At 47.8% G+C, this 19,627-nt stretch overlaps 1 protein-coding gene across 2 annotated transcripts in view; it reads right to left on the bottom strand.

Moving 5' to 3' along the window:
- Positions 1-19,627, bottom strand: part of VWA5B1 (von Willebrand factor A domain containing 5B1) — a 65,367-nt gene that overhangs the window by 19,180 nt on the left and 26,560 nt on the right. For both annotated transcript variants that reach the window (XM_032760997.2, XM_058444118.1), the window contains exons 8-14: positions 16,939-17,115; positions 12,475-12,585; positions 10,110-10,312; positions 9,508-9,622; positions 7,591-7,776; positions 4,054-4,237; positions 2,703-2,893 (exon numbers count right to left, since the gene is read on the bottom strand). In XM_032760997.2, coding sequence (XP_032616888.1) covers positions 2,703-2,893; positions 4,054-4,237; positions 7,591-7,776; positions 9,508-9,622; positions 10,110-10,312; positions 12,475-12,585; positions 16,939-17,115 — 1,167 coding nt within the window. The remainder of the gene's footprint in view (positions 1-2,702; positions 2,894-4,053; positions 4,238-7,590; positions 7,777-9,507; positions 9,623-10,109; positions 10,313-12,474; positions 12,586-16,938; positions 17,116-19,627) is intronic.

Below are 19,627 nucleotides of genomic sequence, written 5' to 3'. Positions count from 1 at the left end.
CCCTATCAAGTATTTATTAGGAGGGGGACTGTGCCTCCCCATTAAATGGGGGCTGCCTTTCTGTCTTTCTAAGCCAGAGGTCCTAGGAGTGGTACAAGGATGTGGGAGAAGGAGGGGACTGGTCACTCCCAGAATGACCCCAGCCAAGGCTGCTAAGTCCCAAGGGATCCCTACCCTCTGCTCCTTGCCCAGTCAAACACTAGGATTCCCCCAGCCATCAACACCACACTGGGTCACAGAGAGCAACTGAAGCTGGTAAGGTTTCCATGGCAACAGATGAGTCTAAGATCCAGCCCTTCATCCAGCCAGAGGGTGCACAGAGTGTGTGTGTGTGTGTGTTTGCACATATAAGTGTGTTGCGTGTGTATGCATAAGGGGGAATCAGGTTGGGGAGGAAGCCAGGCTGGAGGGGGCGAGAGATGAGCAGAGATGGGTCTGAAGAGCTAGGGAGCGCACAGGAAAGAAGTAAAGGGGAACCAGCCTGTCCAGAGCTCTCACCAAATAGAGCTGCCAGCCAAGGATGCCCGCTGGGTGCCAGGTGCTGGGCCAGGCACTGCATCTTTTATCAGCCAATGCCTGGAAAAGTCCTCCACTTAGAGTTGGCTTTCAATAAATATCTTTTGATGGATGGCAGCTCAATCATGTGCCTAAGCTATTCTCCCCATTTTGTAGATGAGGCAGCTGGTGCTCAGAGAGTGGAATGACACGTTTGAGGAGCAGAGTCAGCCAGACTGCAGGGCCAGTTGCCTTCTGATTGCATCAAGTGGTCCCTCAATAAGCACAGAGAAGGGCCCCCAGGGATAAGATGGCAGTGTCCCTACCCTTAGAGGGTGGGCTTATGTGTAAGTGGAGGCAGGGGGGGATGGGGGTGGTGGTTGGAAGTGGGAGGGGGCATATAGGGAGAGTGAAAAGGCTGCTTTTGTGGAACCACAGCCTTACGAGGACAAATCTACATAAAGCCCGTTCTTTTGTTTGTTTGTTTTATGTGTTGCTTGAGAGAGGATCTCTCTCTGTCTCCCAGGCTGGAGTGCAGTGGCATCATCCCAGCTCACTGCAACCTCTCCCTCCTGGGCTCAAGTGATCCTCCTGCCTCAGCCTCCCGAGTAGCTAGAATTACAGGCATGTGCCACCATGCCTGGCTAATTTTTGTATTTTTTGTAGAGACAGGATTTTGCCATGTTGCCCAGGCTGGTCTGGAACTCCTGGGCTCAAGCGATCTGCCTGCCTTGGCCTCCTAAATTGCCGAGATTACAGGCATGAGCCACTGCTCCCGGCCAAGCCCATTCTTAATAAAATGGATTAAATCACAATTTGGTTTAGGACAATGTGCTCAACCAGGTGATTTAGCTCCCCAGGGAACATTTGGCAGTTTCTGCAGACATTTTTGGTTGTCATGATTGGGGATGGCGTTGTTCCTGGCCTCCAGTGAGCAGAGGCCAAGGGATGCTGCCAAACATTCTACAGTGCACAGAATTGCCCCCAAATATAAAATTATCATGTCCATGGTGCTGAGGCTGAGAAACCCTGGCCTAGCTGTGGCTCTCTAACTCTCAAATTCTCTCTGCTGGCAGGCACGGTGGCTCACTTCTGTAATCCCAGACCTTTGGGAGGCCAAGGCAGGCAGATCACTTGAGCCCAGGAGTTCAAGACCAGCCTGGGCAACACGGCACAACCCTGTCCCTACTAAAAATACAAAAATCAGGCCAGGCATGGTGGCCCACACCTGTAATCCCAGTACTTTGTGAGGCCGAGGCAGGTGGATCACCCGAGGCCAGGAGTTCGAGACCAGCCTGGCCAACATGGTGAAACCCCGTCTCTACTAAAAATACAAAAATTAGCCGGGCATAGCGGTATGTGCCTGTAATCTCAGCTACTCAGGAGGCTGAGGCAGGAGAATCGCTTGAACCCAGGAGGCAGAGGTTGCAGTGAGCCGAGATTGCGCCATTGCACTCCAGCCTGGGCAACAAGAGCGAAACTCCATCTCAATAAATAAATAAATAAATAAATAAATAAAATACAAAAATTAGCCACGTGTGGTGGCACATGCCTGTAATCCCAGCTACTTGGGAGGCTGAGGCATGAGAATTGCTTGAACCCAGGAGGTGGAGGTTGCAGTGAGCTGAGATGGCACCACAGCACTCCAGTCTGGGCAACAGAGTGAGACTCTGTCTCAACAAACAAACAAACAAATAAACAAAAAAACCTCTCTGCCCTGGGTAAATGTATATCCCCTGGAATTTGTAGGAGGTCAATCTAATGAGGAGGAATAAAAGGCTTTGAAGGCAGGGGGTCCTTCAAAGGTCAGACAGGTTGCAATCCTCTGACTGGCTGTGTGACCTTGGATAAGTGCCCTACCTCTCTGGTTCTCAATTTCCACATCTGTACTGAGCCAAGGTGGGCCCCTAAACTCTCTCCTCCCCCAGGGGTGCTATAAAGTCAAATGAAAGAGCACATGCCAATGTTCCTTGCCAACTTGGCAGTGTGTGTGCTGGGAATGAGTGAGCTTATTGACTGGCGGGTGTCCTGATTTGGGAGGTGTCCTCGGAGGTAAGGCAGATGAAGGCCTAGGGAAGGAAAGAGGGAATGACTCACTTGGCAGTGTAAGTTGTGGATGGCCCCATCCCGTGGTTGAAGCAGAGGACACAGCTCTCCCCTGCCTGTCGCCTTCCCCAGCTCCTCCCTAACCTGTTCTGCTTGGGTACCTGCAAATCAATCTGCCACCGCTGGACATCCAGACTGGTCTGGTTAGTGAGGTCCTGCAGCCTGGCTTTCCGCAGTGGGTAGCTCTTGGCAGCTGGCATGGGGTCACTTGCTGTGGTGGTTCTTGGGAGGGGCTTGTGATTGGTGATCTGGTTGGTGCTGTATGCCCTCCGTCGCTGAGAGAGGTTCAGATCTGGACAGGGATAATGATGGGGAACCATCAGAGTGGGACAGCAGGGAAAGAGTGGGGCTTCTATCCTCCTTTCCTGTTTGGAAGCGTCTCACGTTCTCCACCCCTTGCCTACTGAAATATGTGCAGGTGCCTCCCCTGGCACCCAAAGCCTCTCCGGATCTGGCCCTAGTCTAGCTTCCCAGCTACTCTCCCTGCTGCTTCTTTTAAAAGGTACAATGTGGCTGGGTGTGGTGGCTCACGCCTGTAATCCCAGCTCTGTGGGAAGCCAAGGTGGGCGGATCATTTGAGGCCAGGAGTTCCAGACCAGCCTGGACAACATGGCGAAACCCTGTCTCTACAAAAAATACAAAAATTAGCCAGGCATAGTGGTATGTGCCTGTAGTCCCAGCTATTCGGGAGGCTGAGGCATGAGAATTGCTTGAATCCAGAAGGTGGAGGTTGTAGCGAACCGAGATCGTGCCACTGCACTCCAGCCTGGGTGACAGAGCGAGACTCTGCCTCAAAAATAAAAAAATAAAATAAAAGGTACAAAGTGGGTCAAACACACTAGATCAGAAGCCAGTTGTGTGCGTGCGTTCTAAGTGTCACACTCTCCACATTGCTGCTCAGGCAGTTTCCGCTGCCTGGAATGTCCTCTCCCTTCCCACCTCTAAGAAGCAGTCCCCTTGTGAAGTCTTTGCGGATATCCTCTAGCAGATGTGCTCATTTCTCCTGGGATTCCCAGAGTTTGTTAATTTTCTAGGGGTCCCTGGCACCCTATCACTCTGCTTTCTATCAGAGTTAGTGCCAGATGTATCTCTCACTATGTGGAAAGCTCCAGAAGGGCAGGAGACATGTCTGAGTCGTCTTTGCTTCCCACGTTGCTCTCAGCCCCTAACCTTAGTAAGGAATCGATAAGTACCCTTTGAATGGAAACTAACACCATAACAAGGCTTTGGAGTCAGATAGATCCAGACTGTTTGTCTGTACTCTACCTGTTGCTCTATGAGCTTAGCCAAGTTGCTCAAATTCTCCAAGTCTCAATTTCCTCATCTGTAAACTGGGTATAACAGTAACCACCTCTGCAGCTGCTAACTAGTCAATGAGGTGGTTTTTACCAAGTGCTTAGCACATAGTAAGTGCTCAATGTAAGGCAGCAATCATTAGAGCCTCAGACCAACCGTGCTTTGTGGTGGATTCTCCGCTGACTAGCCGGGCATTTTTGGCCGGCCCTAGGATGAAGGGTGCCCCCGAGTTCTTGGCACAGTCTCCACCTTCCGGTCCGGGTCCCTCGTCCTGAGAGTGGTAGAAGACAGAGCTGCCAGACTCCTGAGAGTGCAGCATGCTGTACCGGCGCCTCTTGTCCTGGAGGGAGAAACAGAAAAGAGGCCTAGGAGTGAGGCTAGGTGTCAGGAAGGACTTCTGCAGGGAGCAAGGGGTGCGAGCAGAGGTGGTGGGGTTTTCATCTCTGAAGAAACAGCTCAATAGGAAAGCTTTGTGTTTGCTTAGGGAATTGAGACAAACTTCTGTTCAAGAGATGCTGAATGGAATTATCTTTTCATAACACTTAGGTTGTTTATGTTTTTAATTATTGACTTCATTAAATTTTTTTTTAGTGTAAGTCTAAATGCCACTCCTGTCTCCAGATAGGTAACCGAAATTAACAAAATAAACCATCTGTTCCTTCCATTCCATTCTCTCTGATATGAACATACAGTTCACCCTTGATCAACACAAGTTTTAACTGCGTTGGTCCATTTATATGCGGATTTTTTTCAACAAAAGTTACACTGAGTGTCGGCTTCTCTTGCCTCTCCTTCCACCTCCTCCACTTATTCCCTTCTGTCACCTCTGAGACAGCAAGACCAACCCCTCCACCTCCACCACTCAATGTCAAGACAATGACGACGGAGACCTTTATGACGATCTACTTCCACTTAATGAATAGTAAATGTATTTTCTCTTCCTTATGATTTTCTCAAAAACATTTTATTTTCTCTAGCATACTTTATTGTAAGAATACAGCATATAATACATATAACCCACAAAATACGTGTTAATTGACGGTTTATGTTATCAGTAAAGCCTCCAGTCAACAGTAGGCTATTAGTAGTTAAGTTTTTAGAGAGTCAAATGTCATATGTGAAATTTTGACTGCATGGGGGGTCGGTATCCCTGACCTCCACATTGTTCAAGGGTCACCTCTATATATAAATAACACATCAGGTTTTGGGGGTCATTTTTTGTTTTATAAAAACTTTGCCATACTGCTCACACTTGCCAGTATCTTGAATTTCGCACTTAAAACATTTTGGAAATTCTGCATTTCAGCTATAATTTTTCTGTTTGTTTAGAGAGAGGGTCTCCATACTGCACATAGGCTGGTGCGGTGGCACCATTAGCTCACTGCAGCCTCCAACCTGGGCTTGAGCAATCCTCCTGCCTCAGCTTCCAGAGTAGTTGGGACTACAAGCATATGCCACCACATCTGGCTAATTTTTTATTTTTTATATTTTGTAGAGAAGTGTTCTCACTAGGTTGCCCAGGCTGGTCTTAAACTCCCGGCCTCAAGCCAGGCTCCTACCTCGGCCTCCCAAAGTGCTGAGATTACAGGTGTGAGCCACCACGCCTGGCCTCAACCATTCTTTTTAGCATTTGACTGCACAATATTTTACCACCCCTTGTTGTTAAGCATTCAGTTTGTGGCCATTTATTTTTGTTACCGTAAAAAATGCTACAATAAATGCTTGGACATAAATCCATTACATCACTTTTATTTTTATGGGCTAGACTCCTAGGAGTAGGATTTCTGGGTTGAAAGGTTTACGTATCTCTAATTTTTTTTTTTTTTTTTTTTTTTGAGACAGAGTCTCACCCTATCCCCCAGGCTGGAGTGCAGTGGCGCAATCTTGGCTCACTGCAACCTCTGCCTCCCGGGTTCAAGCGATTCTCATGTCTCAGCCTCCCGAGTAGCTGGGGTTACAGGTGCCCGATGCCACATCTGGCTAATTTTTGTATTTTCAGTAGAGATGGGGTTTCACCATGTTGGCCAGGCTGGTCTCGAACTCCTGACCTCAGGTGATCCACCTGCCTCGGCCTCTCAAAGTGCTGGGATTACAGGCGTGAGCCACCGTGCCCGGCCTATCTCTAATTTTATTAGTTATTTCTAGGTTGCTTCCCAGGAGTGCTGTGGCAAGTTATATTTACACCACCAATATGTGAAGGTCCTCTTTATCCCTACCAGTAGCAGGGCAAACGTTGCCAGTATTGAGTAAGCAAAGGAGAATGGATGTGATGACTGCATCCAGTTCCTTCTAGTGGGAGGGTCTGTTGATGAACTGGTGCCTTCTAGACCTCCCAGGAAGCCCAGACTGTGCAAGGACTTGGCCAGCATTTTGTTTAGCATTTTCTCCCTGCGGCTGAACACTCCATTTTCCATAACACATTAACCATTAACCTGATCACAGTTCTGAAAACATTTCATAGCATTAAAAAATCTGGAGCTTTCACATAAAGTTCCAATTTCTCCTGAAAAATGAGACACACATTTAACACAGGCCTCACATTTCTGCATGATGACACTTTGTTAGGGCTGCGTAGGGGCTGCCCAGTTTAGACAGAGCGTGTGCCATGCAGTTTGCCATATTCCTCACCACTCCTTATTGCCTTTCCAACTGTGAGCTCAGTGGTAACTGCTATCCATCACAGAATTGGCCTCTTTTATTTTTACACCAAGTCCATTTCATTCATTCCACACCTGCCCAATTTCTGTAGGCATTGAGTTTGTGACTTCTTTTTTGAAAAACAAAACAAGATGAGAAATCCTTTAGGGAGAGTGGACAGACTGACGAAAGAGGAAAGATAGGTGAGGAAACAGCTTCTTTGGCAATCTCTCACATTTTAGCATGAATTTCACCTCCCTTTCAGAAGTTCTTGGCTTTCATACCACTTCTGCCACCGCAGACAAGGGAATCATCCATGTAAAGAAGTAAAACACAAACTAATCTAAGGAGATATGAGCTTACTAGAGTGTGTGGAGAAGGAAATCTGAGTGCATTTGTTCTTGAACTAAAGTGTGCACCATATCACTTAGGGGAAATTATGTAAAATGCAGTTTCCTGGGCTTTATCCTAGGGGATGCTTATTCAACAGACCTGGGTGGAAGCCAGGGCTATGCATTTTTTTTTTCTTTTGAGATGGAGTCTCGCTCTGTCGCCCAGGCTGGAGTGCAATGGCACGATCTTGGCTCACGGCAAACTCCACCTCCCGAGTTCAAGTGATTCTTGTGCCTCAGCCTCCTGAGTAGCTGGGATTACAGGTGCCTGCTACCATGTCTGGCTGATTTTGTTATATTTTTAGTAGAGAATGGGGTTTCACCCTGTTGGCCAGGTTGATCTCAAGTTCCTGAACTCAAGTGATCTTCCTGCCTCGGCCTCCCAAAGCTCTGCATTTTAAACAAGTTCTTCAAGTGGTTCTACTGCAGGGGATTTTAAGAACCACATTTTTGAGATGGTGGCGTCTACCTTAGCCATGCCACTGTGATTGAATGCCTGTGGCCTGGCAAGTGTAAACCCACAACTGGGAAAACTGTAAACCCACAGCTGTAAACCCAAATCCAATTAGTTTCTAGCTGTCACAAAGAGTCTTTCCAGCTGAAGATGATTTGTGGGCATGGGTTCTGGGCCCCCACGAACTCCTGGAGTTTCTAGGATACTTACAGATCTGGGATTGGAGATGTGCAAAGAAGCATCACATACAATGCCATACCCTACCAGCCGTTCTCCAGGAAAGAGGGAGCTGGCACTGATGGGTGAGACCAGGACCTCAGTGGTCTCAGGGAAGATCCACTCCACAGTCACATCGCTCAGGACTGGGGCCATAGCCTTCTTCAAGGATTTGACCATCTGTAGGGCAGGGTCAGAATGCAGATTGGGGGATGTGTGAGAAGAGATGTATACAGAAGATCATGTAAGTATCAGCTTAGTGGGGAGTGGGAGCAGGGAAAAGGGGAGAGCAGGCCTTGGGGTGACTTGCCTAGCAGTGAGCACACTTCTGAGCTTCTTAGACTCATAGAATGTCAGAGTTGGAGAGCATCTTCGCTGTCATCTTTTCTAAGCTTAGCATTTTTATTTTATTTTATTTTGTTTTATTTTATTTTATTTTAGAGACAGAGTCTGGCTCTGTCACCCAGGCTGGAGTGCAGTGGCATGATCTCGGCTCAGTGCAACCTCCATCTCTTGGGTTCAAGTGATTCTCCTGCCTCAGCCTCCTGAGTAGCTGGGATTACAGGCACCTGCCATCATGCCCAGCTAATTTTTGTATTTTTAGTAGACATGGAGAGTCACCAAATTGGCCAGGCTGGTCTCAAACTCTTGGCCTCAAGTGATCCACCTGCCTAGGCCTCCCAAAGTACTGGGATTACAGGCGTGAGCCACTGCACACCTGGCCAGTTTAGCATTTTATAAATGAGAAAATCTGAGGCTCAAAGTAGGGCTGTGACTAGCCCAAGGGCACACAGGTTTGCTTCAAACCACGGACTGGATAATGATCTTGAGCAAATTCATTTACCTCTCTGGGCCTCAGTTTTCCCTTCTGTTAAAGTAGGAGGGTGTAGTTGAAGGATTATTTGCAATACTGAATTTGAAGTGTTTGCCACATGGTAGGTGTTTAGTAAATGACAGCTGTGGTCATGACCTAGACTGATTTCCTTGGATGTTCTGTACTGCAAACCTGGAGAAAATGACTTGGGGGTTGTGGCAAGTATAGAGGTGAGCTTTCAGATCTCTCTTCAAGAAAGACCATGCCTTCTTGCTGCAAGAAATGCAGTTACGTGACAGCTTCCAGATGCAGCACCCCAGCTTTTGAGCCAAGACCATATCTCTCCCTGGAAGCCCCAAGTCAACGATTCAGCATGGCAGGGATACTAGAGCCTGGTCATTTCAGCACATCGCAGACTTTGATGGGCAACCTTTGCTCCAGAGCTCCCCGCTGGACGGCTGAGACCTTGCCAGGGCATCACAGTCTGAGGCTCTCTTGCCCAATTCTGCTCCCATTTTCCTTTCACAGCTGTTGGATTGGCCTCTTGGCCTGAAGAGTTTTTCTTCCTGCTTCCTCCTCTTCCACCTTTCATAGACACTATCCCCAATAAACATCTTCACTCTTAATCCCAGCCCTGTCTTTGTTTACTGGACTGACAAGGGGATTTTCTAAGGGTTAGATTATTTGTGTCAAATGTGCAGGACATGGAAAGAAGACTATAGCCTCCTTTATTTCTGGGTTCTTTAGATTCTTCTGAGCCACCATTTGTCATCATCAGGAATGTGTCCAGATATGGACCTCAAACACAACTCCAATCCATATAGGTGGTAGCTTTTTCAGGAGCCTCATCCTGTCCAGCAGTGGATGGAGTGTGTGCCCAGTGGCTGGAGACCAGGGGATCTAGTGTCCTGGCATTGCTTCAAGAGTTGCCTGCTCTGTGGCTTGCAAGTCTCTGGTTCTCATTGGGATGCAGTGTGGCCTAGTGAAGAGCTCAGATTTGGGGTGTCATCCCAGCTCCACCACTGAGTTGCCATATGACTGGTCTGGGCCTCTGGGGTTCCAGCACCAGAAGGGACTGCGTGGGTTCTGCTGCCTACCTTGGATTGCAGCCGCTCCCCCTCCATCAGGAACTCAGCACTGCCCTTGGACACAGATGCCAGCCCTTTCACCAGTCTGTGGCAGACGTTGGGTCCAATTCCAAAGCTATAGCACCTGGAGGAAGGGGAGAAGAGAGGCTGCTACGTCCTATCCTCTCTGCATCTTTGCCTCCTGATGCAGAAAGGGACAGAGCATGGCCTAGCAGGATCTCAGAACTGGCCCTATCTTTAGATAGAGGCAGAGGGAGAAGGAAGAGGGGCCATCAGGGGGTACCCACATACACACCCATCAATTCACCCACAGACAGTCCATCGATTCCCACCCAGCACAGAGCAGGAGCAGCCTATCCCTTGGCTGTGGGACCTCTCCCTGGGCTTCTCTTGTGAGTCGTGCATAGAGGTATGGGTAGCTTACCCATTCAGAACTTGAGAGGGAAAAAGATGAACTTTGAAATCAGCCCACACTATCTTGGAAGCAAAGCCCTGTGGGAATTGTGGGTCCTGTCCTCTACCTCTGGCATTTTCCACATTGCCCTTGGGCTCTGGTGCCCCAGCCCCGGCAGCCTGGAGTCACCGAGCCTAGACCCTAAGCCAAGGCTGACCTGGTGGAGAAGGCGTGATTTCGCACCAGCTCCAGCACCTTCCCCGTGTTGTTGACAGCGCCATCTGTGATCAGGAAGAGGAGCCGCGGGTGGCCTCGGTGCACTGGCTGCCTGATGACCCACTTGAGAGGGGAAAGGATGTTGGTCCCACCCATGTCGGCCTTCATTCTCTGGATGTCATCACAAGCCATGGCCAAGCTCTCCTGCAGAGAAGCAGACAGTCCCTAGGGTCACCGTATGGCACAGAGACTCTAGGCCACCTAAGGAAGAGGTCTTTGTTTCCCTAGATCTTCTTTTAGCCTCACCAGAGTTGACCCATGCTCCCAATTTCATCTCTGCCCACACTTACTGGAAGAATGGGTGGCCACTCATTTGGTGTCATCCTGCTCAACAGCATCCACTACCAATGTCTGAAACACCAACCAGTTGTCCTTTCTGGGTTCTCCTTTAAAAATAGAAGCACTCCTGGAGCACATTAAACCCCTGATTCCTTAGCATACATGAGGTTTCTTTTTCTAATGAGGGAGGTGGGTGGTGTGATGGAAAGAACACTGGACTAGGAATCTTAAGATCTGAGTCCAGAGACTGACTCTGGCACCAGCCCCCTATGACATTTTGAGAAAATCATTTCTCTAATCCAGGCTTCAGATTTCCTTGCTCTGGACCAACTGTGTGGGTCCCAACTGGCCAAGGATGGATGTCATTTGCAGCAAGAGTAGATTGCCACTGGACACAGTGACCTCCTCCTCCTGGCTCAAGGGGATGCTATTTCAACATCCACTCTTGGATGCGACTTAGAAGTAACAGCATGTTTGGGAAGTCAAGGCGGGTGGATCACTCGAGGTCAGGAATTCGAGACCAGCCTGGCCAAAATGGTGAAACCCTGTCTCTATTAAAAATACAAAAATTAGCTAGGTGTGGTGGTGCATGCCTGTAATCCTAGCTACTTAGGAGGCTGAGGCAGGAGAATTGCTTGAACCTGAGAGGCAGAGGTTGCAGTGAGCCATGATCAAGATGGCGACACTGCACTCTAGCCTGGGTGACAGAGAAAGAGAGATTCCAACTCAAAAAAAAAAAAAAAAAAAAAAGGAAAAGAAAAAAGAAAAAAAAAGCAGTAATGGCATGTATCAAAAGTCTTAAGATGTATGTGTAGCTTTTGAGCCAGCAAGGCTAGGAATTAATCCTAAGGGATTAATTAAAGATGCATGCAAAATCTGTGATACAAAGATGACTAAATAAAATGGGAAGAACTTTAATGCTTGACTGCAGGGGTTTTGTTAAATAAGTCCCAATCTATCTGTGTAGTGAAATACTAGGAAGCCATTACAGTTACATTACAGATTAATACTTACTGGCATGGAAATACATTCATGATAGACTGCTGCGTTAGAAAAGTAGGTTACAGAACAGTATGGAAGGCCTAATCCTATCTTTATGGAAAATGTGTGTAAATGCATAGAACAAGGGCTGGAAGGATTTATACTAAGCTCTTACCAGTATCTTTTCTTCCTTTTTTCCTGACTGACATAATCATAGGAGATTTTTAAAAAATTTTTGTTTTTGATATCTACATTTAAAAATTGTGGAATGATCAATACATATTATTCTTTTGTTGTTGTCATTGTAGAAATGAGGTCTCACCGTGCTGCTCAGGCTGGACTCAAAGCTCCTAGGCTCAAGCGACCCTCCCATCTCAACCTCCTGAGTAGCTGAGATTACAAGCGCATGCAATATATATTATTCTTGTATTTTAAAAACTCATAACATTATTTTTAGTTGAAAAGTGTCCCATTTGTCTGTCCTTCCTCCCTCCTTTCCTTCCTTCCTCCCTCCCTCTCTTCCTCTTCTTAGATCTGGGTAGGATGCTCCAATTTTGAACATGCTGCTGGGGCCACAGCCTTCTTGTTTCACACAGTATCTTGAGCCTTGTGAGTTCCATTCTTAGCCCACTGCCACGCCCACTCATCCACCTATTCACTCCCCTACTCCTTATCATCTGCTTCCTTAGCTCAACCTTGCATGCGTCCATCATCCTTGTGAAACGGCGGCTTCAGTGAGTGGCAGGCCTGGGCTATGTCCTCTCTCTACCCACTTTCTGTACCTCATCTCTGTACACACACACACTTTGCCCAAAATATTGTGATTCTAAAGAGGGGGGATGTCAGAAGGCTGAGATGTCAGAAAAATGTCCAAACAGAGATAGCTTCTCCTTAGTTCTCTGCCCCCGGGTGTGATCTGGGTTCTCTGTGGGTAGGCAGCTTCTGAGGCGAGCACAAGGGTTTTAACTATTTTTTCCCCTTTCCCTCCTTTCCTCTGCTCCCCACTATGCACCACCCTCCTGGTCCCAGCCTTGCCCCCTCATTACCTCACTGTAGGTCTGGCTGGAAGGAAAAAGGCTCTTAAATGTGGATCCAAACCCAATGATATTGAAGAGGCAGGCTGGCATGAGGCTCTTAAGGGCCACCAACATGGCATCCTGGCAGGAGAGAAAGGGGTTTTCAGGATTCAGGAAGGAGTTCTTGTCACTCAGCCACCACACTCCAATATTCCCTTTCCCAGCACAGGAGCAGCCTCCAAACGGGCCTTTACCCTCCTCTGTCTGCACCCAGCAACTCCTTTTCCCTCACCGCAAGAAATTTGCTGACACTGACCAGAGGCTGGACCAAAGCCACCACCACCACCACCACCACCACCATCATCATCACCATCATCATCATCATCATCATCATCAAACTTATCCATGTAGCAGGTCTGATTTCTTAAAGCCTTTCTATTATGGCTTTCCAGTTCCATTTAATCTCTTCCTGATCCTGAGAGGTGGGGAGAGCAGGGAGCACCCTCTCCCTGCTGCCAAAGCAGAATTGATGTCTAAGAGAGGAAAGTGGCCTGGTCCAGGTCACACTGTTGATGGAATGGCTTCTGGCCCTCCTGTGGGACCTTCTGCTTCAGATTCAACCTAACCATCACTAAGGACACATCCTCAGGGGCAGTCCCTTCAGCTCATATTTGTCAGGTACATAGGATGTACTTTACATGCTTCACTTCACTGATCTTCACCATAACCCTTCGAAGCAGGTACGCTATTCTCCCCATTTTATAGAAGAGAAGATTGAGGCACAGAGAGGGGAAGTAACATGTTGGTGAGCATCCAGAGGGTAAATAATGGAGTCAGGACTCAAAGCCATGTCACTTTGCCTCCAAAGTCTATGGACACTAAACATAACCCGTGTAACTATGCCCCACCAGGAGACCTTGATAAAGGTAGATTGAAAAAAAATAGTGACAATGAGGGAGGTGGAGGTGATGGTAGAAGCAAAATTGATGATGCCGATGATCATGATGGTGATGATGGTGATGATGGTTATGATACAATGCAATGATAAATATCAAGCAATTACTATGTACTAAACATTCTAAGTTATGTCACCCCTCTGAGCCTCAGCCAGGTGCATAGTAAACATTCAGTAAATGGTTGTGATTATCAACCCAATGAGATCTATATTAATATTAATAACCCTGTTTTACAGATAAGGAAACTGAGGCTCAGGAGAGCTAAGGAATTGCAATGGATTGCAAAACCTAAGACTAATGACAGAGGCTTTAAAAACACAGCTGTGGCTGGGCATGGTAACTCATGCTTGTAATCCAAGCACTTTGGGAGGTGGAGGCAGGCAGATCATGAGGTCAGGAGTTCAAGACCAGCCTGACCCATCTCTACTAAAAACACAAAAATTAGCCAGGCGTGGTGGTACGCGCCTGTAATCCCAGCTACTCAGGAGGCTAAAGCAGGAGAATCACTTGAACCCGGGAGGCGGAGGCTGCAGTGAGCCAAGATCACACCACTGCACTCCAGCCTGGGCAACAGAGCAAGACTCATCTCCAAAAACAAAACAAAACAAAACAAAAAACCCACAGCTCTGAGATTTTTATTCCTGTTGGCTCTGCCTTGGCAGAGGAATGAAGGTCTGTCTCCCCCTCCCCTCCATGTCCCCCATCTTGTTTACTGATAGTACCCCAGGGATCTCAGCATGGCTTCAGGGAAGCCGTCATCCTTCATGATCTAGAAGAAAACAGCTGCAAGAGGATTCTGGCACCCTTTACACCACACAGATTTCCAGGCTCCACATACTCACACCCCAATCCCATCCCCCACCCTGCAAACATTAACATTAACATTCTCTCAATCTCTCTTCATTGCTTGCGTCAATACATTTGGTTTCTCTACAAAAGAAGTCAATGTCTGCTTATTTTTTCATTAGTCACTAATGCATATTCCTGCTAGGAGGAGATTCTGCTGATCCATACAGATTGTCTCTGCTCACACCTATTAGAATTTTTAAAGCCATGTTTTTGGCAGCAAGTGGCAGCTGAAGAATGAGACCAGCTGCAGGAAATTAAATTGGCCGGACTTTCCCCTTTGGCATAAGCTGTTTGGATTTCTATTTTCTCCCTCCTCCCTGAGCCTAGATTTTCCTAAAACTTCAACCCGATGGGTCACAATGAAGGACCCAAGTAACCTTCCAGTGGCCTCATTGTCAGTGGGGAAAGGGGTGTGTAGCCTGAGTAATTTCTGTGCCTTTCTCTAAAAGGGTCATGTTTAGCAGAATGGATGGCACCAATGCAAAGCCATTTGTGAAGGCATGACCTTGAGCTCAGTGAGCTGAACTGGAGAAGGGCAGGAGAGATTCCAAGGAGAAAGAGGACTGAAAGGAGAGCCAGAGAAAGTTATTGTCAGAGAATTCCGGAATGCAAAGATTGGACAGGCTTTCAGTCCAGGAAGTGGATTTCCATTTATGAACTAATTCCATTTAACCGGTAGTAACTGCCTGGAACACTGGGATGAGAAGGATATAGACTGAGTCCAGGCTCAGCAGGAAAAAAAAAAGTCATGACCAATTATTGAATTGATGTCTACCTGGGCTTGGGAGAGGGGAGCCAAGGGACATGTGACATACGTTCACTCTGCCTAAATTAATCCTTCTCACTCTACAGAAAGCATGAATGAAGCCCAGAGTTGAGAATCAACTTGTCCACAGCCACAGAGCAAGTCAGTGGCAGAATTGACCCTGGAACCCAGGTGTTGCTTTTGGCATATGATGCCATGCAGCAGAGATGACATCATCAGAGAAGAGAATTTTTTAGTGGAAGAGTATGCATAATTCTCCATAAGCAATGTAAGGAAAATGAGCTCTGAAGCAAGGTATAGAAGGCCCAGGCTCTCTCACTAGCCCTGCGATGCTGGGAAAAGCACTTAGCCTCTTGGCAACTCAGTTTCTTTACCTGGAAAGTGGAGGGAAAATGGATTAAATGCTCCCTAGGGCATGTTTTAGGTTTATGCTTCTGTGATGCTCTAGGGTAACTGAGACATCTTATGAAGTGATAAAGATGCGGAATGGGATACAGATGGCCAAAGAGGCCTTGAGCGTGCTTCAGCACTCCAGCACCGAGGACAGCTTCTCATTCCAATGTTTGCCTTTGATGGTGGGCAGATTGGAGAAGAAGATGCCAATCAGCCCTACACCCCCGTGTCATGAGACCTCAAACAGGAACTTGGGTCCCGTGTATGACTCCTCTGACATACTTCAAAACAACTGTAACAAACCTGCGGAGATACCCGGCATCCCAGATCCCACCCAACCCTCCTCTCCTTGCTGAGCTTGCTGCCCTGGAAACAAGAGCTTGCTCTGGGAACAAACTAGGGGGAAATATGAAATTTCAGGTGATGGCAGATCCCCACTCTGTTTTTGCCCCCTCCTTCCTTGTTCTCCTGAACTCAGTTATCCTTTACCCAGATCAATAAAGAGATGGAAGGTTTTTTATGCATAAACACAGAGCTAGGCCCCATGGAAAAAGAGAGGTGAGAGGATAGATGACCCTTTTCCTAAATGAGTTCATAACTCCAGAGAGACAGACATCTGCACAATAAAAAATATAAGGGAATGTTGGATAATGCCACAATGGAGACCAGTAATCTCCTGGGGGTGGGGCAGGGGGCAGGTGAAATGCATCTGGATTGTTGGGGGGAGGATTCTATCACCATTGCTTCCACCCTCCTGAGGAGCTCTCCTTAACAGGGAGACCAAGTTCCCATGTATTCTGATTGGCTAGCAGGCCTGTGCCTCTCTCTTGACTGTCAGCTCCTTGAGGACAGCAAATGTGTTTACATTCTGCTGTTTTTCCAGATGGCCAAGGGCAAGGCTTGGCACCTATTAGGCATTTGAAAAAAAGAGAAACCAAGTCTTTTCTACCAAATTCTACACATTCCTTGATGGCAGGGGCCATGTCCACTGAAGCTCTGATGTCAGGTGGTGGGAACAGTCAGGTAGACATGGGTTTAATTTTAGACCACAGTGGCCACGTGACCTTGGGCAGGTGACTGAAACTCTCAAGATCAGCTTTCCTATATGGAAAATGGCAAAAATAGGATCAAACGCATGAGATTATTGTCTGGATTAGACATCAAGCTTCGCATTAAGTGGCTAGCACCATATCCAACACATAGCAGACCCTCAGCAAATGTTACTTCCCTTCCTCTCTTCTCTGTACCATGCTCCACTCAGTACCTACTGGGGTGTTTTAGCTAAAGTTTGTAGAATGCAAAGGACAGCTATGGACGACTTCATCCCTTATAAATGGATGCCAGCTCAGCCTCTGCTCACACCGCTTCATGTTTTTATGGGGACGCAAATGGAGTTTGGGTGACTCTGTTTAAACTGATTTTTAAAAGTTGTTTCTTGGAACAGAAAGTGCTGAGAAAGCTGGATTGGGGGCCCACAGCTGATTTCCCCTGGAGCCCTGGGCCCAGAGTAGGGGTCCTCTCAGCAGGTACCTTGACTCGGTGCATGCTGATCCCGCTCATGCTGCTGTTCCTGTCAATGAGGAAGATGAACTCCCCGTGGGCCTTTCTCAGGCATGGCTGGACTGACTGGAGGTCGGGACAGAAGTTGAGCATGATGACAGAGTGGTGGGGAATGTCTTTGTGGAGGCGTTTTCGAATGATTTCTGTCTGGAAGAGAAAAGAACACTCTGATTGGGCAATCAGGGGGTCAAGAGGTACTCCTGGGGACTCATGCTGGTCCCCATCACTCACCGTGCACCCACATCCTGCTCAGGCTCTGCATGGAAGACTTCCGGACTGACTGTGCGCAGCTCCTCTGTTTGCTAGACCTTCATGGGTTGCAACAGCAAGCATGGACTTTGCAGACAGAAAGACTTGGGTTTGAATCCCAGCTCTGTCACCATCCGACTGTGTGATATGGGGGCGAGTCCCTCCTCTATTTACCCATTTGTAAAATGGGGCAAATAATGTCCGCTTCTCAGGGTGGTTGTGAGGATGAACTGAGTCAGCACAGACGCGAGAAGCCCGTTGATCGAGTAATGGCCTCTCGATTTTACACTCAGTGTGTAAACTGCTCTCTGGGTCGTCTTGGCTGTGAACCAGGCTTCCCTGGTTTACCAATTCTCTACCATTATTAAATTCCTACTCACTCTTCAAATTCTACCGGTTTGGAAAGGCTTCCCCAATTTCCAGGTGGACTTAATTACTTAGTTTCCTCATCCGTGAAATGAGGACAAGAAGACATACCTCACTGAGTTGTTGCATGGGTTCAGTGTACTTGTGAAACTGGTTGCCTGGCAGACAGCAATGGTCTCTAAACAGCAGCCATCATTGCCATTGCTGGTGCTGCTGTTGTTGGTCCTGGAGGCCCAGGCACTTCTCATACTGAATAGTTTTTTGCTCCGATCTCTGCCTCCTGTCAACTTGTTTGCTATTATACTTGAAGGCAGGTCATCTCTTAGCTTCTTTTACATCTCCAGAATTTAACATAGGGCCTAGTCCAGAGATGGATCAGTAAAGATTAAGGGAAGGACAGCACCTTGGTGTTTATCCTTTTATGTGGCCTCCTAGCTGGCCCTGCCAGGACCCTTCCCCTTGCTGCCCCCCCTCCCCTTCACACAGAATCTCATTTCCTTTGTTCTCATGCTGCTTTCACTTTCCACCCCGACTTTCTCTCTCTGTCTCCTTTTCTGGCTGTCTCTGTGTGTACACGTGTCTCTGTGTCTGTTTCTCAGTTTCTGTCTATTTGGGTTCCTTCCCCATCTCAATAGATGACATCACCACCCACCCAGTTGTTCAAACCAAACGCCTAACAGTTGTCCTCGGTTCCCCTCTCTTCCTCACTCCACACATTCCATCCTGCAGCAAAGCATTGCCAGTCCTGTTGCTAACATGCAGCCAGAATGCGTCCACGTCTCTCTGACTCCACTGCTACTGCCCATGTTCAGGAGAGGACTGTCTCTATCTCTAGACCTTTGCAATAGTCTCCTGCACTCTTTCTCCAACTTTTCTCTCCCTGTGGTCCATTCTGAGGAGAGCAGCCAGAGCGACTGTTCTTGTCATTCTCTTGCTCAAGCAGTGCCCTCACTGAATACTCTGAACCATGGTTTAGGAAGCCCCCTGTGGCCTGACCCCTGCCTTCCTGTCCACATCCTCTCTACCCACTCTGCTCCCTACATTTCAGCCACACTGACCTTCTTCCTGTTTTCCAAGCAGGTCACCATTGTTCTGCTTCCTGCTCTTTCATCCCTTGTGCCCTCTCCATCCATTCCTCCCACGTTGGGCTCTTGGTCTTCTGCTAGATCTCATCCTCAGACAGGCTTTTGCTGACGCCCGGCTAAAGAACACCCAGCGCCTACTACTCATGATCATATCAGTCCTCTCCAAACAGATCTGGCTCATTGATTTGCTCTTTTATTTTTATCTTTTGAGACAGAGTCTCGCTCTGCCACCAGGCTGGAGTGCAGTGGCACTATCTCGGCTTACTGCAACCTCCAACTCCCTGGTTCAAGCAATTCTCCTGCCTCAGCCTCCCGAGTAGCTGGGATGACAGGCATGCGCCACCACGCCCAGCTAATTTTTGTATTTTTAGTAGAGATGGGGTTTCACTATGTTGGCCAGGACGGTCTTGATCTCCTGACCTTGTGGTCTGCCTGCCTCGGCCTCCCAGAGTGCTGCGATTACGGGGGTAAGCCACTGCGCTCGGCCTGATTTGCTTTTTTTCCTCTGTCTTTCCATCCCAGAATATAAGCTCCATGAAGATAAAGACTGTGTCATTCTCAGTATTGCCCCCTTAAGATTTATTTGTTGAATAAATAAGTGAGGGAATTAATCTGTGTGGGCCTTTTTGTCTGCCACTGACTTGTGTGTGCATCTTTTCGTGTTTTTTTTTTTTTTGCCTCTGTTACTCTTGGCATCTCTGTCTCTCGTGCGTGGTGTGCCCTTTTATGTGATCTACCCTCTCCTTGCTAAACCAGGGTTTCTGACAGCTTGTCCCACCCACTCTTCCTGATTGATGTTCACCCTGTGGATACCCACAACCCACTCTTCTCCCTGACAAGGGATCTCACTGTCTGTCTCCCACGTGAAGCCCCTCCACCAGAGGCCACAGCCCAGACTGGCTCTTTTGATGACAGAGCCCTAGGCAGCAGCAGCCACATCTGCCAGTGAGAGAGGCCAC

Source organism: Hylobates moloch, unplaced genomic scaffold (assembly GCF_009828535.3).
Source record: "Hylobates moloch isolate HMO894 unplaced genomic scaffold, HMol_V3 SCAFFOLD_9, whole genome shotgun sequence".
Classification (NCBI taxonomy): domain Eukaryota; kingdom Metazoa; phylum Chordata; class Mammalia; order Primates; family Hylobatidae; genus Hylobates; species Hylobates moloch.
Note: the sequence above shows the minus strand (reverse complement) of the source record. Positions and strands in the feature narration are given on the sequence as shown.